Raw genomic sequence first — 24,560 nt, 5'->3', positions numbered from 1 at the left:
AGTTAGCCTATCACCAGGGCCTCGTAGACTAACAAGATGGATAGAGGATAAACAAATTGGAGGTATCAGTTATTACCTTGAAATATTTTGAGTTGTCAAGTTTATAGAATTTAAACCTACGTAATATGCTTTAAAAAAGTGTAGTAAGAGAAAGAAGTGTTTGAAGAGAGAAAGAGGAGCTATGAATTGGGCAACTTTTTATAGAGAGAGGGAGGGAGGGAGAGAGAGGAAATCCCTTTAGGCATATTGATTCTAGGTCAAGTCACCTAGGATTTAGCGTCCCTAGTTGCGCTTCTCAAGCAACCAAATCAGACTACACTATTGAAAAGGTTTTTAAGTTGGTAAAAATAAATTTATTGTTTCTGTGATAAGCTTTCTGAGTGACCTATGTGGCTGCCACCTTGTGGTTCAGACCTTGCAATCAACTGTTTTTAGAACTATCTCCAACACAGTGCAGAGAGTTATTTTCTGGGTATGCCTAAATCAGATATGTAGAGCATTTTGCTAAATCAGGTTGCTTATTCTTCCATCAAATTTTATAGTTACAGCTCTGTGGTAAAATATTGATATTATTGATGCATGAGGTTATTTGATGATTTTTTAGTTATTAATGGCATTTCCTCAATATTTGATAAATTGAGTTTTGAGGCTGTATAAAGTGAAGGACATCGCATGGAAAAACAAGGCAATATACAATATACACTTACTCACCCTAAAGAAAGAAGAACTGACAAAGGACAACAGAAGCCTCAACAGAAGCATTGATGACTGATTTACCTGAAGTCCCATGGCATTAACAAGGGCAGAAGGATTGTCGGAAGCATTGTGTGCCTCAAAAAGTTCCATGACTATTGCATTCCAATAATCCAGACAAACCTATAACCAAAGCAGAATAACCAGAATAAAAGAGCTTACAATAAAAAGCTTGTAACTGTAACAAAGTATAAGTAGACAAAGCAACCGGAAAGATGAGTTTGAATGAGAAGCATTAGCCGAGGCATCCTCTGAAGTCATTTCCCATCTGAAAGTCATACCCCGGACCGAGGATCCAACTGTCCAGCAGACGCACTCTGTCCCATTTCTCTAAAATGTTATGCTCCTTTATATTCTGCAGCCCATCTCTCGTTTCCTCAAAAGTAGCCAGACGCTATCCAGATGGAGTACTGAAATAGCTCCTTTCTGCCTTCCTGAAAGGCATACATACAATCTCCTCCATAGGTTAAATCTGCAACGTTGGGAAATTTCTGCAAACTTAAGGAACTCCTCAAAGCAAGAGAAATAAGATTCAGAACAGTAAAACTTTCAAAAAAAATTATAAATTTCATTAGATATCTCAATTCTGTAGAGCATTATCTATATTTTAATTTCTCAAATGTCATGCAGTTAGAGTAGCTTAAATTAAACTTCCAGAAATTATATATACGAATTCATTTTACATTAAATCTAGATTCTACATTATACTAACGATTGCATCAATAAAGTGAAATGATTAAGCCGACTAGAAGGAGAATATTGGTTGACTCTGGACATAGTTGGCTGTAATTTTTGGTGCCTCTCAATTTCTTCACCAAAATCTTGGTCATCGTCCCCACAGCCACATTAGAGGTCACATAAGTAGTCCGTCAAAATCTTGGTCGTTATCTCCATAGCGGCTTTAGAGGTCATATAAGCAGTGCATCCCACGTCAATTGTTAATTTCTATTTTTGACAACATATTAATATTATTAAAATGGAGTTAGTTTAGGACTACCTCCAAACCTAAGATTTGTTTCAATCAGGAGAGCCACTAAACTAACCAGTTTTATGGATAAAGATTCATGAATTCAGAGTCTACCTGCCAAGAGGAAAAACAGTAAACTCTGATCCTATAATCTCTCAAAACAAACAAATTCTATTAAGTTATATGGTTGTTACAACAAGCACTCATTAAACACATTCAGCCAAATGAATTTTCTGAGAATAGATTTCTGTTCTCCAATGAGGATCAAGACTGTTTGAATTTTCTAAGAATAGATTTCTATTCTCCAAAGAGGATCAAAATTCTTTAATGCTGAATTCTACGGTAAATAGTCTGTGCCCTCTATTAACCAATTTATGCAATTTTTAAATACCAATCACAATTTCCATGTTTTCCTTTTAGGGAGCAAGATTTATTGTCACTTTCTTATAGAAGATAAAATCATTAATGTCCACTGTAACAGTCACCGCTGTCCATGTTGACATCATCAAGTGCCAACTCATGGGCTTCTAAAACTATAAAAGGGAGAGAATCAAATGGATTGAATCATCAATTGCAATTTGCAGTATATTCTTGAAAGAAAAGATGTCGAAGGCAATGGGAGTTCTAATTTGTGTTGTAGTGGTGATGAGTATGTATAATGTGCAGGCAATAAGTATGCATTTTGTAGAGGTGGAAGGTGCATTATGGTGCAATATGTATGAGGCGCATAGTAGGGTCAGCTCTTGTGTTTTGAATGGAAGAATGACAGAGAAACCAAATGGCCAAATGGCTCTTGTGTTTAAGCATTGTAAACGAACACATCTAAGCAATCGAAATATAATGCCAAATTGCTAGAATCTACCTGCTATTTGCAATAGTTCCTCCAGTGATGAAGGCAAAACAATCAATTTTCACGTAATATATCTGATTTCTGAGTGCTTGGATGAGATAAGTGTATTGTTACTCTTTTGGGTGGACTTGCAACTGATTGAGGATAAAAAGAGTTGGAGATTGAGTTAATTTTCAGATCCCCTATTGCAGAATTCATGCTCATCTCCCATTCAAACATGCCAAACAATGAATGGTGAAAATCATCCAGTTTTTCAATATGCTTATTCTGGAACGAATTAGTTACAATGCAAATGATTAGTATGGCTGCTGATCAGGGGGACTGTTATACTTTATGGAATTTAGTTTAGGTTTGTACTCTAAGGCTACTCTGTTCGTTAATAAGAATTTTATAGGAAGAAAGCTTTTACGAGGGGATTCAACCTATTAATATGATTTTTTCCAAAATATCAGTTCATAAGATCAAAAACATTGGCCCATTGATAATAAGAGTAATAAATAATTTAACTAACCAGAGAAGCGAAGCCATTATAATCTGCATCTTTAGATTTGGATCCTCTTTTCAGAAGTTCTTCCATGAATTGAGCATTCCCTTTTGAAGCTGTATAGTTGAGGCCTATTGGCAATGGAGACTTTGCATCACTTTCTGTATAAACAACCTGTATTTCGGATGGCAAATGCTCTAAATTTGTTCCTTTAAGCTGCTTCAGATGCTGTTGAAAATGAGAGAATGTAAAAATTATCTTCACCATCTTGTAAGAGAGGGTTTGTTATTGCTTCCCTCAATATGCCTAAAGAATGCAGCTTCATGGTTTAAAAAAATGTTTTCATTGAATAGACTAAATAGTGTCAGAGCAGGAATCATACCAAATAGTGTCAAAGTAGGAATCATGATAGATATGGAAAAGGAATGCAAGATTGCGAGAATGTAACTTACAGCTGCTCTAGAAACAACTATATATAGCTCAGATGGGATGTCATTCTGGAGAATTACATCTTCTCTAGGAGGAATGTACTCTGCCACCATCTCCATCACCTGTAAAGAGGAATGCACATAGAGATAAATGCTTACAACTTTACATAACTTCAATATGACTAGTACGCAAATACCCACAAGCGAAAAAGATACAAGAAATTGAGAATAGTAACGATATAAAATTCATTTCAAATCTCAGAAACAAAATAGGGGAAGAGATCTAGTAGCCACCACGGGGTCATTTATCATGAGGAGTGTTTTGTGATAGATACTTCCTAATTGTCACTTTTAAAAAGTTCCAAAAATTGATAACATATATATTAATAGCTGATAATACATGTACTAATAGTCGATCACACACGTACTAATACTTGATCATTTTTTATCTTTCTTGGTTGCTGATTGGTCCAGTTGTGCCAAAAGTACTATTTTTTTTGGTGAGGGGCTATTGGAATATGGATGAGTGTTTTAAAATGACACTTTTCAATGACTTCGCACTCCATTGCTTCTAAGAGATCCCAAACATAAAACCTTAGCTTTAAACTCTTGAGTCACCTACAAAGCTACATTGGAAAAATCAGCACAATTCAACTTACAGCTTAGGAGATCTAAGTGCTCAAAATTAACCTAGATGGCTATTAGATCTCTTCCCTTATAGAGAACAGTTCAAATTAAATTGGTATAAGAGGTAATCATTAATCCATTTATGAGGCAAAGCAAATGATTGTTATTTGTAAACCTTACAATCTTATAATCTTACATATTCTTTCATTCTCTTAGCATTCTGATTAATAGATCATAGAATGTAATCTGAAATGTTGATATAAAAAATTACACAAACTAAATTCTAAAACAATTAAATGATATAAACATAGATTGTGAAAATCTCTAAACCCACACTAACAAATTTTTAGCAAAACGTGATTAATTTACCATCTGAGTAATGAAATCATCTGAAACTCCATGAAAGAGATAGACTTTCTGCGTTGTTGAGTAAAACAAATGTTGAGCTATGGCAGACTGAATTGCCCTGGGAAGGCCTGCTACAGTTTGCTGCTACAAAGCTTCTGTTTTGAACTTGAGCCTCATATGTCCAAGAATTTGTTCTTTTAGTGTATGTGGCAGTCTGTTTCTATCACAGAAATCTGAGGCAGCATTCGCTGCATCTCTCTATACCCCATCTAACATAGCACTCCATCAGCAATTACATAGAAAAGCAATATACTAGGTTATTAATATGCATCCTAATTAATACTATTACTGCATATACTTACAAAGTTAAATGTTCTTCGAGTGCCATGGACACCAAGATTGGTCATATTGCCTATCAAGTAGAAGAGCATGTATGCTATAGTGAAAACCATTTCTCCAGTGTTCTTAGCATGGAGATCTCCATACCCAACAGTGCTTAAGGTTGTTATAGACCAATACATGGAGGAGACATATGCAGTCCAGAGGCTTTCCTTCTTGAAGTTTGGGTATGTATTACCAATCCAGGAGCTTTTGGGGTCAGGATACCGCCGTGCCAGTAGGTAGTAGAAACACCCACCACAATGGACAGCAAAAAGAGTCACCTGGACCATCACAATCCCTTATAATCATCCTTGTTTAAGATGCAACAGAATCAAGAAATCAAATATCAATCATAGAGATGTATTGACTCCTTACACAAATAAGCTTTATGCATCTTGTCCAGAAGTAATTCAAGCGCACGTCTTTCTCTAACCTACATCTCAGCAAAGAATTTTCCTAAGTTTTTTGCAGTGATCTTCAGGTGAACTTTTAGTTATTCAAAACCTTTCCAATTAATAGCTAATGCCTTAATAGACTTGAATTCTGTTTCTGATTTAGGAGATTACTGCAGCAAGTTTTTTATCTTAACAAGAAAAGATGGAACTAATTGCAAGATTCTTTTGAAAACAATTAGGCAGATTGATTACGTTTGGGCGTGTAGTTACTTAATCCATGGTTAATAAAATAAATATCCGACACATCCTTTTTGTGATGACGGTTCACTGGAGAGATCTAATTGTAATAATCATACACTTCTGAATTCAATTGTGTAAGATCTATTATATTCTATGATCTATTATAGAAATAATATGAACAAATTATTACGAACTGTTTAAAAAATCTCTCATATTTTTAAGATACAATCTACTTAAAAACTTGATCTCAGAAAAACACTGCAGTTAAATCTCCAATTAAGTGCAATTCTATAGAAAGGGAAAGAATGTGCAACTGTATATTCTATATTCTAACTATGGGTATGAAGATAATCAAGGTTGCATGGGTACGTGGGTACGAGAACGGGAACGGGAACGGGAACGGGTACGGGAGCGGGTACGGGTACGCATATTTTTTAAAATAGGGGACGGGGGTACGTGTGTGTGCCTAATTTTTTCTATATAATTAATATTTTATAGAAAATATAAAAATCAAAATATCTGTCATGAGTCATGACATTGAGCATTCAAAACAATAAATTTGAAAATATAAGCCATAAGTCAAATATATATATATATATATATATATATATATGCTATTGCTGAATGTTTAAAGTATTTTTCATAATAGGGGACGGAGGTACTTGGGTATGTCAAACTTATTTAAAAATTACACTTTTATATTTATAAAAAATCTGATTTTATGAGTCATGACAATGGTTTTTCAAAACAAGAATAGTGATGAAGTTTGCAAATGTAATGTACTGTTTTCAGTTTCAGATTTGCTATATGTTTGAAATAATAATACATGATAAATGCTTAGATGCATAACAAAGAAGGCAGACTTTAAACATGAACAAGAAGATCCTAAACCATATGACAATGACATATTGCAATTGATAAACTTTTGATTTGAACAGTGATAAAGTTTATTGTTAATGAGTATCAAAGTTTCAAATTGATTTGGTATTGAATTAAGTTTGATAAACAACAAGCTAATACAAAAACAAAAAACCAAAAAAAAAAAAATCAAAATCTTAATCAAGGTCCTTAGCTATGATGCTCTCCACCGAGTACCCGGTACGCGGGATACGTGTACCTGGTACTTGGGTACGTGGGTACGAGTACCAGGGGTGTGGGTACGAGTACCCATGCAACCTTGAAGATAATGAAATACCTGGCAAATAGTGCACTGACCCTCCTCGAATGCCATAAACTTCACGATGAGGATTGAGTAGATAGGAAAGAGAGCCCACGTTTTCCAGAAGAAGCTCGACCAGGGTGCAGGGTGCAGATTCGCTTTCAAGACCAGCCCACATTTTCTTGTAGCCGTAGCAGGGGACAGATTCGCTTTGAAGACCAGCCCTACCCTCTGCAAAAACCATGCAAAAATTTAGAGAAAACCTGAAATGAAACTGGGTGCGAGAAAGACCTAAAACGACAAATGGTTTTTTCCTTTGTGGATGTATAAGCCCTGTGTTGGTTGAAATTTCGACCAACACGGGTCTTATATGTAAAAAAAAAGAAATTTTTGCCTTTACATTTCGACCACCCTAAATTTATTTAGTTGATGGTTGCAAATTTTAGTCAAAAAATGAGGTTAAATGTAGTAGTGAAAATATGTAGGGGCAGCCTCAAAGCGAGGCTACCCTCGACACTCTCAAACCAAACCTTTCTTAGATAGTCATTTTAAAAGATTGCTGAACTTGTTTTTTGGATCTAAATTTGAAAGACATCAAACTTGGGCTTAGCAAGCTTGTTTTTGAGTGACCCGCTCCTGGTACCCCAAACAATGAAGCTTCTGAGGCACCAGATCTCTGACCAGGTACTGCATTCATCTCAGTTTTGATGTCCTGTGCCATTGTATATCGTCCAATACATCAGTATCCTTACAAAAGGGCCTAATTATATAATTATATATAAAAGTTAATAGAATTGAACAAGAAAAGCATTTACACACTTGTGGGGCTACAAGCAGCTGTTGATTATGCACTTGGACCTGCTGGAGAGCAGCGGACATTTTACCTCCAGTGCTATGTAAAACTTGTCTATACATGCAACATGCAAAATAACAAGGAACTAAGGCCATATATACATGGTGAGAAATACAATTTGGAAAGAAAACTCTAATCCAAATGTATAATCATCAAGCAAAAGTTTCAGCTCAAATGAAAAACCATTATACTAGAACCAAATACTAAAATTCAATTCACACTTTCTAGTTGTAAATACATGAATTAGTGTAAGTTTGACATAGGAATTTGTGCTGAGAATTTATATACCTTGAAGGTTGCCCAGGCGTGTTTTCTGCCTTTAGCATTGTTCTTTGGTTTGCATACAATAACTGACCAACATTATCTCCAAATCTCTGTGAAATCAATGTGCCAGCAACCATACAATTGTCTTTTAATGATGATTTACAAAATGAAGTTACACATTTTATGTGTTTAAATTAGTACCATTGTTCATACTATGCACTAGTTTGATAAGTATTCAAATGGGTGCATAAACTAATCAAACACCTTAAGGGATCCATCATCCATGGAATCTCTCGGATGAGGTAGCTTTATTCATTCCTCGTACATTTTTGTTGCAATGGCATTTTCTATCCCTGGGTTCTGCCGGAGGAGAGGATCATTACCGACCAACCCATTAGCAGAGCCATTTAACAAACCTTCTATGCGTTGTTGTTGTTGTTGCTGTGCTTGCCTCTGCAACATTTGCATCAATTTCTGCCCCTTTGCAATGTGGCTATGAATAAATGCTGCCTCTTCACCAAAACTTTAACTGGCAAATTTTAGGGAATCCATTCGCAAATTAAAACTTAAACCCTTAACCATCCTCCAGCTCCTTCGCGCGCTCGGTCAAATGATTTTTTATTTTAAAGTTAAAGCCCGTGTTGGTCGAAATTTTGACCAACATGTTGGTGTTGGTTGAAATTTCGACCAACACGGGTTAGATTTTAAAAAAAGAGAAAAATTTCCTTCTACAATCTGACCAACCTAAACCTTTTTAATTGATGGTCGAAAATTTTGGTAGAAAAATGAGATCAAATGTAGTAGTGCAGCTAAACACTTTTGGCAACTCTGAGCCATCTTAAAATCATACACAGTGGGAATGATTTGAAACTGAAGTAAAAGGTCGGTCACTGTCTTGTTATCTCCAGGAGGATTTCATTTAACTTGATTAAGTAGATGAGTGTATCTAGATCTAACAAAACCATGTAGTCCAGAGGAATCTAATTTTTCAACAGAGATTGTATTTTGAACACTATGGACTTAATAGCGGGAAGAGTTACAATTTTCAATATAAGAACTTACATGATGTCTTCTCATGGAATGCAATGATTACAAGATATGTATGAAATGGATTAGTTGAAGGGATCTATAAACATTCAGTAAAATGAAACTAAAATGTGTAGACATAGATTCTACAACTTATGCTAACATTCCTTGTTCTTGTACTAAAATAAGATCTTTGGAATAGTGCACGAGTATACATCAAAGTTTCAAACCAAGTTTCCTTTTGTGCCAAAATAAGATCTTTTAGCAAGTTTCTTGTTGTTGCACTATGGATGATAGGCACAAAACATAAAGCTAGGGCCAAGTTAATCAATTTACTTAGTTAAAATGATGGAATGGTGGCTATGGTTAATCACTATCCTAATGGATAACAGTTAGAAAACCTGTGAAACACAAAAAACTTTGTACAGACAAAACAAGATTCAGTGGTATCCAACACACCATTCAGTAACAGCTTACAGCTACTTAGCAATCCCAACTACTCTTTGAAATAGATAGGCCTCAACAGGGAGCCACTCTTATTGAGAAATCAAAGGGTTTTAATTCGATTGTTTGAAGGGTAGAAGTATCTTTCATTCAATTAGTAGAGAACCTAGGTGATTGGGTATGAAAAGCTCTCTCAATTTTGGAGATTGGGACACAATTTGGGATAAGGTAAAAGTTTAGTACAAGATATAGGAAATGACTATTTCATATTTAAAAAATATATTAAAAAAACTCAAAATTTCCATTTTAAAATATAACTAAATGAAAAAATCTTGAACAACCTAAAAGAATATGAATTTTTTTAATGTAATACTAAACAGTATATGAGATGCATAGTAATAATCCACTAGATATATAATTCTTTTGATAGTTATAGCATGTATTAGGATTTGTGTTGCATTAACTAAAGTTACATAACAAGTAGTCAAAAGCATGAGCTAAGAAATGCCAAAAAAGAAAAAGAAAAATGTTTGTACCTACTCCATGAATTTATCGAGTAACAAGCTCCAATATTTTAGAATCATCCAATGGGTATCCGAGAAGCTTCTCTTGAACATTAGAATCATTAGACTGAATTGCACCCTACAAAAAAAAAAACCCAATCATTATTGACTGCACAACCTAGTCTTCCTAATAATGATGAAATAGAAAATCAATGATAGTTTGCTATCCATGTGCAATAAAAAATGTGAACCATGACTAGATAGAGTTCATGAAATGAAAAGAACAATGGGTTACTCGAAGGTAAGAGTGCAACATGACTGAATGAAGTTCACAATAATAAACATAAAGATCATAGTATCTAATAAAAGACTGACAATGAAAGCTTATATAGCAGATGTAGAAGGCACAAAGGTTAAAAGTTACATAGAACAAAATATGTAAGAGACATAAAACTTCCAAAATGGAGGACTTAAGATGATGAAAAAGTACAGGAGCATTCACTTTGTTATTTATGCCATTCCCTTGCATTTTTATTTATTTTCGATTCGATGATGTTGTTTCAATCCCCTTTGTGCTATAGGTTGCTAAAGATCTGTCTAGGAAGGACATCAATGCGCTGGAGCAGCACATAAAGAACTTGCTTTGCCCTTCAACGTCGTTTTTCTTCAATACCCTATACGATCCATATAGGGAGGGTGCAGATTTTGTTCGCGGATACCCTTTCAGTCTAAGCCATGGAAGCAGAAATAAGCATAAATAAGCACATAAAGAACTTGCTTTGCCCTTCAACGCCATTTTTCTTCAATATCCTGTACGATCCATACAGGAAGGGTGCAGATTTTGTTCGCGGATACCATTTCAGTCTGCGCCATGGAAGCAAAAATAAGCATACAAGCCTTTCCGCCATAACAATGAATTAGGGCACGAAATAGAAAACTTTTTCTGTGAAAATTGAGTGATGTGATGAACCATGTAGAGAAGATTTCCAATTGACTTATCACACCCATCTTCCACACCTGCCTGCACATATCACAAGTTTCAAAGCATAAATCACCATCATCATTGTTGTCTTAACAAAGAATGTAAACCACAAATATTCAGGAGATAAATCTAAGTACTAAAAATTAAAATACTAAGTAGAAGATATTTTCCACAGCAATTCAAATTGTGATATTGCTATAAGGATTCATCTGTGTAATTTTTGAGTCAAACTCATTTACCCATGTTTCATTAGTAGTGATTCACACAAACCCATCTCTCATAAAAAAGAATGGAATTAAATTACTTTTAAAAATTAAATTAGGGTTAATAGCTTGAAATTAATGCAATCACAATCTAAATGTCCAATTTATCCATTGAATTCAAAAAGATTCATTGTTTTTACTAAGGCCCAAGTGCCATGAGACCCTAATGATACCACCAATAATATACGATTAGGATGCAAGAAGCCATATTCTTTTCTAATTGCCAATAATTAATTGAGAAAACAACAGCGTTAAGGCAAGTAATTAAAATATTTTAAGATATAGATGGTCTTGAGGAATATTAACATGACTGCTTGCATTCAGAACGGTTAGCAATTATTTAGGAGAAGAGACGTGTCTCTTCAAAAGAGACATTGATTACAACAGGGATTAGTGACCTTAAGTCCTCCACATAAATATATATAGCTCACCATTCAAGAACAGGGAGGATGAAAGGGGGAAATAAGGAAGATATATAGACAGCAGAAAAAAATAGGCATTTTAAGTTTTAACAGAAAGTTTATACAACCATATAAAGGAGCACAATCAAAACTCTTCAGCAGCAATATTTAATTGAACTCTGAACAAAGACAATCAAGACATACCTGGTACGAACATATACATCCCCCTCTTGTTTCAAGCTGTCATTTACAACATATATTATTCTTATATCAACTCTTGTGGTATTATCACTGCCTAGATATTATTTGATAATCAATTAGTTTGTAACTATTATGTATAATTGGGTAGAGATGCATATGCCTATAATGTGTTTGTAAACCCTCATAATTATAGAACAAAGATGGTCTAAGGAAGAAAGATTATAAGGATTGAAGAAAGGGTGGGCGTCATACTTTTTGACAAGACTTTACCTTCACCACGCTTTTCGTTGTCAGGGTAGATATTTGTGTCTCCAGCTCCAGCTCCTGCTCGATGTCCATTGGCGTCAGCATGTTGGTTGCTATCTCCTCCATTACCCACTTGCTTAATGCACAGCTCTCCTTCAAATCTTTTTGACTTTGGTATGGTCGATACTTGCTCTGTAACCACTGCTTTATAGGTTGGTTTAACAGAAGTATGCTCTTTAGCCAAAGTTTTCATTCGAACTCCCATTTCTTTCTTTGATTCCTCCCACAATTCCATCATTGCCTGATGATTCAGCCATACAAAGCACAAACTATTCGAGATTCAGCAAGGACGAACCCTAGATGGCACATACCCTTTCAGTCTGCGCCATGGAAGTAGAAATAAGCATAAATAAGCACATAAAGAACTTGCTTTGCCCTTCAACGCCATTTTTTTTCAATATCTTGTATGATCCATACAGGGAGGGTGCAGATTTTGTTCGTGGATACCATTTTAGTCTGCGCCATGGAAGTAGAAATAAGCATACAAGTCTTTCCACCGTAACAATGAATCAGGGCACGAAATAGAAAACTTTTCATTTTAACATAATGAAGCCCGTGTTGGTCGAAATTTCGACCAACACGAGCATCGATTTTTTAAAAATGACATTTTTCTTTGCCTATTCCGACCAATTTGACCCATTTGAATAGATGGTCAAAAATTTTGGTCTAAAAATGGGGTCAAATGTACTAGTGAACTAAGGATATTAATGAAGATTTGATATAGATTACAGGAGTTGTTAATGACAAATCTTGTGAAAGTCTTTTGCATTTACATGGTAACTAGAAGTGTTCCAATCAATTCCAAAGAGGAAGATTGTTAGAAACTACAATTGGAACAATTGTTATGTTGTCATTGATGTCAAATCTTAGTGGTGAGACATTTGCTAACAGTGTAGAGTTTCATATTAGTTGATTGATGAATATGATTTAAAAAGAGAGGTAACTAGATGAACTAGTGAAGTTGTTGAGTATAGAGAGGCAAGTATGTTGGAATAACAATGGGCAGTTGATCAATTAGTCTTTGACAAGATAATGTGTTGTTTAATCATTATGTGAAGTGAATCAGACAATTGAGTTGATGTATAGAAGAGAAGACAAGAAGTTTGTAAAACACTAAGCTTGATTGAGTGACAATTTCATTAGGTCAATGAAGTAGAAGATTAAAGAACTTAAGAGATAGTCAAGCAAATAGTATCAACCGAGTGTTAGTTATGGACGAGCAAGATGACAAAGGAAAAATGTAGTAGCAACATAGTGTAGTGAACACCGAGCAAGCTAGTGTAAGCCAAGAAGATAAAATTGTACAGATTGAACACCGAGCAAGCTAGTGTTAGCATTTTGACAGTTTGTGAAGAATCGAGGTTTAAGGTTGACATAGTTTGAATTTTCAGATTTGTCAAAATACGTGAATGATAAGGATTGATCAACTGGGGTACTTAATGCATGAATTGCGTTTGTTAAGCGATCAAAGGCAAGGATTTAAAGATAAATTTATAGAAGTTTCAAGAAAGGAAAATCTAAGGAGAAAACCGTGAACAGATTCAATGAATCTTATTAGACCCTAAGATCTACGATGGTGTTTTAAGCGACAAAAGATCAAAGCTACTTATTTAACGAGGCATGAGAGATGTTTATTAAGGTTGGTTTGTCTTTGATTGACAATTTTTTGGAGAACTTGTAAAGATCAAAGTAGCAGAGGAAAAGTGAGAAGATTGGTTACATGTGATTGCTTGAAGGGTTGCCAAGCAGATCAAAGATGGAGAGTATAATGAAATATAGTCAATAATCCAGCGAATGAGCCGAATGGAGATCTGAATTTGCAAATTGAGTTGTATCTTGATAGATCACACCTAGCTATTACTTTCTAACCATTGTGGAAGTAAAATCTTTTCATCAAGGTTAACCTAACCATCATTTGTATATTCTTTAATCAAGGTGAAATTTTAATGGAATGATGCAAAGTCCTCTAACTGGGTTAGTCCAAACAGGGTGATTAAATCCTTCAATAGGATCATACCTAACAATGTATTTTGTAACCTTTAATAGGGTTGGCTCTTAATCGAGCTCACTTTAGAAGAGTGAAAAATGGTAGCATGTTACTTGGTGATTTTTCCCAAATTGGGTTTCCACGTTAAATCCTAGTCTTATATATGTATGAATTTTGTTTTGTAATGCATGTTATTTACTCTTGTTTATTTTTATTAGTCAACATATATTGAAGATATTAAGTTGTTGATAAGTTGCTATATTGGCCGAGTGATTTTATGAGTTTGAAAAGTTGTTTGAAATTGTAAAAGGTTGATTTGGTACATCTGGACTTGAGGATAATAAATGCACCCTCCTCTTAGTTTTTCGAAATATTCTAATACAGATTTCAAATCTTAAAGCCCTTTTTCTTTCAGAAGAAGAGAAGAATGAGGTTCTCATTGCCCTTGCATCTATGAAAGAGTCCCAGGTTTAGTTGGGTGATCAAATTAAGGACATGAAAGCTTAGAACAAAGTTGAAAAGGCCATTGGTAGGATTGAAATTGAGCTAGAGGAAAGGAAACAAAAAAGGAAAGAATAGGAGGAAAGGTGTGGTAAAGATGAGGGTTTTTGGATGGTTACTAAGCAGGAGGTTATTCTGGGGATGTGGCTTCATCTAGGCTTTCTAAGAAGCCCTCCTTCGTGGATAAGTTCATAGATTTGAGCAAGTAGCTGTCATGTGTTGTGGTTGTTGGGTTGAGTGTTTGTGCTGGTGTGTGGTTTCTGCCTCGGTGTTGTCTCAGTGTTAGTGCTGGTTGCTAGTTTTGTTCCTGCATGTTCTTTTTATTTGTTGGTCTAGTTATTTTATTTTTTGGTTTTCACTTTATGTAACTATAATTATATGAAAAAAATTGCATAAAATTTTAAAGGTTGCGCTTTTTTTGTAATTCAAGATGTGTGGACTAGTTACAGGGAAGTAGGGTAGCGTATGAGAAACTATGACATCTTCCTCTACTGTCCAAGATTTTTGATATTCTTCAATACTTTCGTCTAGAATATTGAGAATTTGTGTTGAATTATCTAAATGTATAGTGAAATTATTTTGTTTCGGCTCCAAAACCTTTAAACTCTTTGACATTTCTGTTAGCATGATCTTTTATGGTTCAACCTTCTAATATTATTGAATCCTTTCTTCCCCTCTTATTGTTAGGCCCAAAAATCTGATGAAATTGAAAATAATAGAAACATAATGGAAATTTCTATTCATCAAGTTTCATTACATAAATAAGTTAGTCATATAGTAGTTTAATAACTACTATAAAATAACTAATACAACTAAAATATCTAACCTAACTTGTAAACCCTACTAATTAATACGTTAACATCCCCCCCCCCTTAATCGAAAAGGGTTACATAAAATTAGAGATATTTTGAACTCCTCAAACTTTGAACTCAACTAGAAACATTTGTTGGTTGATCTGAATCATCTTTTGAAAGCTTGTACCTATGATATGATCTAAAATCTGTTTGAACTTATAGGGTTCAAACTTTTATACTTCAGCATGTTGTCCATTGTTGGACGATTTTAGCTTGAGACTTATTTTGTCCCATTGGAATTAGCACACTTTGGGGGCAACGTCTATACAACCACGAAAATGCACTTCCTTACGAAGGAGAGGACTTGGATTTTTTTTGAAAAGTTAGAAAAAACAATGTAAAGTGAGTGCATTTTCGTGGCTGTATAGCCATGGGCCACTTTGGGTGCATAATATTTGAAAAGAGCACACATTGGGTGCAATAAAATAACACACATTGGGTGTTATGAACTTGTTTATTTGTATTATAATTTGATAAGAGCACACATTGGGTGCTATGAAATAAGACACATTGGGTGTTATGAATTGTTTTCTCCGTATGAAATTTTGATAATAGCACACATTAGATGCAATAAAATAACACATTGGATGTTATGTATTTGTATTGGTTTTATCCCTGGTATGTTTTTGACCATGTGTTTCAGTTTTGGAATGAAGATGTCGGTTACAATTTTGGTTTTGATATAATGGATTGGATTTAATCATATAGAGTATTGATTTTACATAGAGAAATTGATGAATGCATCAATTGCTTCTTTTTAGTGTTAAATTAGTTTGAATTGGGGAAATAATATTTCAAAGTTCATCTTTGAAAGTTATCGATTTCTTACATCAAATCGGTTCTAGTTTGATTTGAAAATTAATTTAATGGTTTTGGCTTGGATTAGTACACAAATCTGATTTTATTTTTATGAGCCATCTAATAGAAATTGGTTTATAAAATGAAATTAGGTTTTCCAACTCACAAATAGTTGTATAGGGTTAACCTACTCAAAATGAGAATGCAGATTTTTATTCTATGAAATTGTGGAGCAGATGTGGAGTAGCAAATTCAGATTTTGATAATAAAATTGGTGGTCAATGTTAGTGTAGATAAATTTCTGATTTTATTGGTATTTAGGATGCTTCATCAAATATGCTCTTTATTCCCTCATTTCCACATCAATGCAAACCAAGCAGATTTTTACATTGGCAAAGAAAATCTGATTTACAAGTGTTTGGTTTGGTCTTAAAGATTTAAATCTGCTATGTCACGTTTGGAAATAATGGAATTAATTTGAAATCAAATCCACTGCAAATGGTTTTAAAGAGAACAAGTTTAATATGGTTTCATCCAATATATATATATATATATATATATATATATATATATATATATATATATATATTCAAGTTTGGTATTGAAATGGATGAAGTTGTTATGGCCTGTTTATGTCAAAGTTATGACAGTAAAATGTTGCGAAAAGATAAATTTAGTATTGTTTTAGATGCTCCACACCAAACTGGATTAAAAAATGGATGGTACAAAGGATATTCAATTGGTGAAAATGGAACTAAAATGGTTGAAGGATGGATTTTTAGAAGATGGTGCTTCAAGCTCGGTGTTCCCAAATATTAGAGGACATCATATACATCTCTAGATTTTGCAATTCTGGAATATTTAGCACAAATTCAAACAAAATTTCTAAATAAGGTTATTGTTTGACACATAATTATAGTGATGAGATTTCATTTGTGAAAATGATTTTCCAGATAAAATCATTGGTTATTATGATGATATTGGTCAAGCAAATACATACTATCTATTTGAAGAAATGAAGAAATATCTTATCACTTGAATTCATTTCCTCTCATCTGTCAAGGGGAGGATATTCTTATATGTCAGATTCAAGTGCAAGTGAATACAATTTTAGATTCAAATTCAAGATGTCAGATTCAAGTTCAAGTGAATGCAATTTTAGATTCAAATTCAAGTGAGTTCTAGGTTCAAGTTCAAGTAAATGCAATATCAGGGGTAAAATAATACTCCATTTCTTTGTTCCTCCCAAGTTTTCAAATACAAATTATAACCAAACCAGATACCATCCTTTGATTCTTTACTGGGATGGACTTGGTTGTACAGCCAGAGAGCCACTTTTGATTCACATTGTATCTTCTTTCTCTCTACCATCTAATTTCTTCTCTTAAAACCATACTACATTAATTTTACTTTCTGATGAAATAGAAAATAATAGAAACATAATGGAAATTTTTATTGTTTCTATTCATCAAGATTCATTACATAAATAAGGTAGTCATATAGCAGTTTAATAACTGCTATAAAATAACTATTACAACTAAAATGTCTAACCTAACTTTTAAACCCTACTTTAACACTTATTACTGCATTCCCATCTTGTGCTTACTCTTAGCTTTGGTGATCTTTATAATCCTTGTATTGTCTATAAGAACACACCATTGGTGCTATAGTGGTACATAAAGTTTACCCAAATGAAATAAAGTGAAAAAAGGAGTTGGGAGGGGTTTTCGTATTGCTTTAAGTCATTATGGTTCTAGAGTTGCAATTGTATACTGCATCTGATATATTTTGTATCTTTTGATGTGGTGCATATTGTTTTCTGTTGTTTTGCAGCCTTCCTATTGTTTGATCTTTTCTGTAAGAATTCAATAAGCCATCATTTTCATCTCGTAGATAAATTAGAGATACTCTCCAAACCCTAATTTTACCCTAATAAAAGAAGTCATATCATAAAATAACTTTGGAAAAATGGGTTGGAGACGCTCTACCAAACCTTAATTTTACCCTAATAAAAAGTTATATCGTAAAGTGAATTGAACTAAGTGAAGACATGCTTCTATGGTACAAGATGTTTTGAATTTGGATTTGTTGATCCAAACCAGCTCAATTATGTAAAGAAAACTGATAAACACTCTTAATAAGTCATGTACATACTGACATTAAAATCGTTCCCATCCCATCTCATATTTTTACATTGAAATTTTGTTGAAACAACCTTGAAAGTTAGCTCGGCCTTATCGCCATTGCCCAACAACTTACAGTGAGACCATTGCTTAAACATCTTAGATTCACATGTTGGATTTCTCAAAGGCTTAATAACTATTTTGGTTGTCATCAATTTTTTTCATTAACAATTTTGGGGAGGACCTCTAATTTTTCATTATCCAGGACCACCATTCACATTCACATGCACATGCGCTCCTAGTGTTGATACGTTGGAGAAGATGTTTAAAAGAAATTTTAAACATTTTTCCTTCACCTAGGATCTCTCTACCAGACTCAAATTTATGGCTAACAAGTTTCTATATAATTTAGTTGATCATTAACAACCTTGAACAGATTTTTAATATGACTGAGTTGATCATGCTTAGTTCTGTTGTCATTGTGTAGTCATCATCTAAATCAGAAAAGGTGACTGGATTTAGGGAAAATATACAGGCCACGGAGAAAATGGTTAGGTAAGTTCACAATGGCAGCATGCCCAGTAATATCCCTTTGTGTCTTACATGATCTGACTTTAAGGAAGAACTCCATTTTAATGTGCATTTTTTTCTGTTAGGAATTTAAATGGTGAGGAATTATCTTCTTTGGATCTCACTGACTTGGAACAATTGGAGAACCAGATTCAACTTGGAATAAATAGAATAAAAACGAGGAAGGTAACTATTTTTCATGTTGTTGCATATTGAATTTGTTTGAAACAAATATATGTTTGGATAATCTTATTTAAAATATCTATAAGTGAATCTTAACAAATTAAGGGTATGTAAAAAGAATTGTAGGTGGTGGTAAACATAAATGACAAAAACTAGTCCTCTTACACACATAAAAGGAATTGTATGTAAAAAATATCGTGTCCATTGTGGCACCCATAGTTTCCTTTCTTCAGTTTAACTGATAACTGATAGACTATGTGACAGAACCAACTTGTGGAGGAGCTCCAAAGGAGGGTAAGAATTTTGATTAGTCAGTTAAATGTTTGAGATTTTATGTACAAATACTGAACATTCTTATCTAGTTTTTAATTTTTTTAATTCGTTGAATAAGGTGATTTTTATCAGTGACTGACCCTCAACTGACTCACTCTTGTAATAATGAAGGGGGATGACTTGAAAAAGAATAATGATGAACTACACAAAATGGTATGTCAAGAATTGTATTTTTGGTTATTTTATATGGTATATGTTTTATAGAATATAATTATCTATTGCGGTCATGAATTCATATTTTTGAAAGAGAGGTTATAAGTAACATATGACTGATATCATAGAATATAAAAGAACTTTTCTTTTTCTTTTATCTTTTAGATGCAGCATTTGGAAGAGAGGAGATATTTAGAAAGAATCCTGAATGATAATGTTAGAATGCCATCAACTGTAATAGCTACCAACCCTTGGCACCAAAACACTCAACAACCATGGCAGAGGTAAATTCTACTCTTCAATTTTTTGGAGTTTAACAAATGCAGTGCTGACTGTTTACTTTGCATCCTGTTTAGTATGAAACCTTTTTCTTGGCATGTTGGCTTTGAAATGCACATATATATTTAGTATCACCTGAAATGTAACTCATGAGCAGCGAATTGTATTAAATGTTTGCAGAAATTATTCATCGGGACGTCTACCTGAGCAGGATCATCATCTCACCACACTGCAAGGGTGGCAGTGATCCAAAAAAATTATTTACAAAACGATGCCATAGTTTATTTTTCTATTTGATGTAATAAAATAAGTAGTTTTACATGGTTCTAAGTTATAGTTGAGCCAAATGGTTATAGACAAATAATTCTAACGTGTCAAGGGCTGTTTTGATTTAACTCTATTGTAAATGAATATGATGTTTTAATCAATTAGACAGCCTATGAAAATAAATATCCTTATTGAATTTGATTTGATATCTGATCAGGAATATAATAGGAATGATCTTTCGAGTGTGAGACCTTATTAAATTGAAATTGAACTTTTACAAAATCGCTAGGCAAGTGTGTTGGTGTACAAATAAACTTATTAACTAGCTTTAGAAACTTTACATATGCCTCTTTTATGGATAATTTAAAAGAAATAAAGAAACTTTGTAAAAAAGACTTAGGCTAATTTGAAACAACATTATATAGAATGCAACTTGCCCACTAGATCCTTCTGAAAATGGTCAACAATGTTTATGATCTCTTTTGTTTCAGCATGGTTATGAAATCTTAGATTTGATTACATAACTTCTTATCAGCATAATTATCACAAATTTAGTTTCAATAGAGACGCAACATAATTTACATTGAAAAGAAACATGATATCGTTCTCTGTAATATTTATATTTACAAAACATGAAAAGACATTCACATGAATGCTGAAGTATAATATGAAGTTAAGAGTATATTAAATGCCGAGTAAAGTATTCAACACCATAACCCAATACTGTGTCGACATTTGCAATTTACCACAAGCTGAAAATCAAGAAATAATAGAGAAGCAACGAAGGTAAGCACAGTTGGCCTATGCTTCAAAATAATGAAGTTCGTTTTCATTTTTTAGTAGATCAGACCAAGAGGATTGGCATGGATGTACACTTGTATTTCGTGGGAAGAAATGCACTCTGTTTGGAGTTTTGCATGTAAACTTTTGAATATCTTGACGAACTTTATATAACAGCAGAACAAAGAAAAGAAAAAGAGAGTTAACACAGCAGAGTATAATGAAAGAAAAGACTGATCTACAGAACAGCAGAATAAACAAATACAAACTAAAATATTATGACTTTATTAATAGACCACTGCAGATCTGTTACACCAAAACTTCAAGAGAGGGCCTTATTTGTATGCTCTATAGAGCCCTCTGGAATTTCTGCAGGAGTCGTCTTCCTCGCAGCATTGTTAAGAAAATTATCGAATTGTTCATTTTAAATGTGCAACTGTCATGTACTGTTGGTTTTGATTAAATAAACATTATTCTAACACCTCACCTGATGTTTATTTGGAGAGGATAAGAACTTCCTTGAGCTGTAATAGGTCTCTAAACTTGGTAAATTTAACAATAGACAATGCTTTTGTAAATAAATTAGGACTTGATATTTTGTTTGATGAAATTGTAGCTCCACCTCTTGTCTTTCAATTAGATCTCGAACAAAATGATGATGCACTTCTATATGCTTAGACTTGACAAGATATACTGATTTTTTACGATTTGTGGATGGTGTAATTCTTCAAGTAATCATCTAAGCCGCAACGCTTTTTGAGATGTCTTTGATGAGCCAATATATTCTTCTTCTATAGATGAAAGTGACTATGATGATTGCTTCTTGCTGCTCTATGAATTTGGTTCTGATTCAAGGTGAAAGATGTACCAGAAGCTGATTTTCTATCATCAATGTCACATGCATTGTTGCAAACAATTGATTAATTGTGTATTGTCTTTGATGTTACACAAAATGTCATATCATTTCCAATCAGTATATGCCAAGCTCACTTGGGCATTGAAGACAGTTTTCTGTGTTTGTCGAGCATTCTCGAGTTTGCCTAGTTCAGAAGATAGTGTTTACCAAGTTGACTCGGGCGACAAAGTAAAACTTGTAGAAGTTGAGTGTTAACCGAGCTCACTCGGTTAATGAAGGAAATGTTGGATGAAACTAGTGTTAACCAAGCTCACTCGGTTACCAAATGAACTTTGTGAATATGCAGTGTTAACCAAGTTCACTTGGTTTACACAAAAAAATTGCTTTGAGTTAATATCTACCCAGTAGGGTTGGCTAATGAAAGATTTTCTTGCTTTTAAATAGTTTTGTTTGTTGGTTCTAGTCAACTGAGAAGATGAATATTATTTATTCTAAATTGTATTCAAGGCGACTTGACAATGTGTAAAATATAAATATAAGGTCAAGTTAAGGATTGAATGTATGAAACATAACTGAAGATTTGATGATGCTTAGAGGAAGCAAATTAGAAGGATAAACAAAATATTGTTGTTGAGATGCAAAGATACATTCAATCAAGAAGGATCAAGTATACAAGCCAAAATTGAAATCTATAATCAACAATTAAGTTGTATCAGAATTCAGGTTATTTCATTGTTACTCTCTAACCATTGTAGCAGTAATCTAAATCTCTTAACAGAGTTGGCTTAACAACTATTGGTGAATCTTCTAACAAGATGACATTTTTATTGAATTGTCAAAAGACCTCTATCAAGGCCACTTCTAATAGGGTGATTAAATCTTTTAACAGGGTCACATCTAACAGTGTGTTTTGTAACTTTTAATAGGGTTGGCTCCTAATAAGACTCATTTCAGAAGAGTGAAAATCAATAACTAGTTGCAATTGGTGGTTTTTCTCAAATTAGATTTCTACATTAAAATCGTTGTGTTAATTGTGTTTATGCTATTTATGTGTTTGCAACTAAGTAATATCAATTACAAATAATATCTTAATATTTTCATGTTACATCATTTACCAAGTGCATGTGTGGTTACTGAGTTACAACAGAATATAATTTAATCAAAGTTTTGATTTATATTGACATCTAAGGGATCTGAGATTTATTTTTGTGATAATTGATTCACCCCTCCCCTCTCAGTTACTCCTTTTATATTTCTTACAATTGGGGTGATCCCACAATAATGGGTTCCACTTTTTGACCAATTTTGACACTGAAATCAATATTTTTGCAACAAACGTCACGTTCAAGTGACTATATCTCCAAAATTATAAATAATTTCAAGATGACATAAACTAGTGATTTTGAATACTTTGTTCCTACTTTGTAACTATATTTTTTAATCTAAAAAAAATAAATATTTATGTCAATTTTTTTTATCTCCTCTGAAAAGTGGTACATAATAAAATTCAATATTTTAAAGAGTGACAGTCCGTTTGACACACATAACTTTTTTTCTAGAAATGATAATGAAGTAATTCTTTCGGCGTTGGATTTGTAACATCAATATCCAGTGTCTGCATTTGGTTTGATTTATTTTTGTTGAATATTGTATAGTTTATGAAGTTTTGAAGTGACACGAATTGTAATTTAGACATATGTTCCGTTTGACACAGATAATTTGAAGTCAATTTATCATAAACCTAATTTTTTTTTTGAATAGTAAGGTATCTCAATAAGCTAGTGCCTACATATTTTTCAAAAAAGATTTGACCTAATTTACTAATTTTCTCGAAGTGTTGAAGTCGGTTGATGTTCAATTAGTAATGAACCTATAATGAGTTAATCTCATATTTGAAAGTCTTAACGACTAAAATATGTATTAAAATTATAGTCGTTGGAAAGCTTGCTCCGAGCAGCACATTTTGACATTTTTTATTTTATAGTAAGAGATCATTCTCCTGCAATTATGGGAGTCAAAAGAGCAAAAAATAAAAAAAAATATGAAAAATGAGTTCAAATTTTCCTAATTTTGAGTGTTCGCTTGAACACTATGTTCGAGCAAAGATATTATGCATGTTTGCACAAACACATGTTCAAGCGAACATGTTCGTTGCACTTTCACGGTGGCCGAAAAAATATCTGGCTATGTTCACGCGAACATAGCTAAAAATTTTGTGTTCGTGTGAACAATCGAAAAAGCCAAAAAATTATCAAAAATGGGCCTTGCACCTACATGCATGAAACATCATTCTATCCGCGAAACAAAAAACACCATGTCTCACATTTCAATCATTGATTGCAAATTTTCATTATAGACGTCATTTTGTGCCATCAATCTCTGTATTTAGTATCAACCTGATAGTGCATTGCAGGCCTGTCTTTGTCACGAATTTTGTCCACAGATAAATCGAAGGCAGATGAGAGATTTCTCAATATTTGAAAATTAATATTCTTCCTATCTTCGTTCACGCTTTCATCAATGTTTCTTATCTTCGTTCACATTTAATTGAATTTTTTAATTTATAACTTGAATTAATAAAAAATATTTAAATTTATTTTCAAATCAAATTCATTCGATAAAAATAAATGTGTCATAACTCTTTATGAATTCTCAATTTCTATAAAGAAATAATCTAAGGTTTTCATTTCCTTCTAGAACATAGATTAGATGATTTTGTGTTACTAATGGTCTCCTTGCAGCATGTGGCAATTGTGGGATGAAGACATGATCATAACAAACTACTAATGTTTGCTTTGTAGGACGTTGTCGAAGACCATTGTGTGTTTGTCAAAACCATGTGTGTGGATTTATTAGATTAAATAACACTTCGTTTGGTGCTTAAAATGAGCTTTTTATTTTCCGTCTAGCCTATTTACAATGTTTAAATCCCTAGGAGTTGCATTGGACGTATCCTCTCCCCTTGCCATTCATGGATCTTGGGTGTAAGAGAAATCTATGT

At 33.5% G+C, this 24,560-nt stretch overlaps 1 protein-coding gene, 1 long non-coding RNA gene and 1 pseudogene across 3 annotated transcripts in view; 1 reads left to right on the top strand and 2 right to left on the bottom strand.

Annotated features, from left to right (window-relative positions):
• Positions 1-19,961, top strand: part of LOC149575105 (agamous-like MADS-box protein MADS1) — a 57,400-nt gene extending 37,439 nt beyond the window's left edge. Inside the window, exons 3-8 of the mRNA XM_089814964.1 lie at positions 18,626-18,693; positions 18,795-18,894; positions 19,156-19,185; positions 19,336-19,377; positions 19,543-19,661; positions 19,837-19,961. Of these exons, the coding sequence (XP_089671090.1) occupies positions 18,626-18,693; positions 18,795-18,894; positions 19,156-19,185; positions 19,336-19,377; positions 19,543-19,661; positions 19,837-19,903 (426 nt within the window). The 3' untranslated portion in view covers positions 19,904-19,961. The remainder of the gene's footprint in view (positions 1-18,625; positions 18,694-18,794; positions 18,895-19,155; positions 19,186-19,335; positions 19,378-19,542; positions 19,662-19,836) is intronic.
• Positions 752-7,886, bottom strand: LOC149575107 (potassium channel KAT2-like; annotated as a pseudogene). The gene is made up of 11 exons (XR_016359716.1): positions 7,774-7,886; positions 7,452-7,539; positions 7,276-7,344; positions 6,748-6,863; positions 6,669-6,692; positions 5,214-5,271; positions 4,820-5,119; positions 4,479-4,715; positions 3,507-3,605; positions 3,082-3,282; positions 752-1,187 (listed from the first exon to the last, which is right to left on the bottom strand). The product of XR_016359716.1 is annotated as a potassium channel KAT2-like (transcript).
• Positions 11,562-12,427, bottom strand: LOC149575106 (uncharacterized). The gene is made up of 2 exons (XR_016360124.1): positions 11,840-12,427; positions 11,562-11,608 (listed from the first exon to the last, which is right to left on the bottom strand). It is a non-coding gene; the product is annotated as an uncharacterized LOC149575106 (long non-coding RNA).
• Positions 19,962-24,560: the final 4,599 nt, after the last annotated feature.

This window comes from Cupressus sempervirens, chromosome 2 (genome assembly GCF_028749045.1).
Source record: "Cupressus sempervirens isolate cs-2001-9-10 chromosome 2, ASM2874904v1, whole genome shotgun sequence".
Classification (NCBI taxonomy): Eukaryota; Viridiplantae; Streptophyta; class Pinopsida; order Cupressales; family Cupressaceae; genus Cupressus; species Cupressus sempervirens.
The sequence above is the reverse complement of the archived record's forward strand: the minus strand, read 5'-3'. Positions and strand labels throughout refer to the sequence as shown.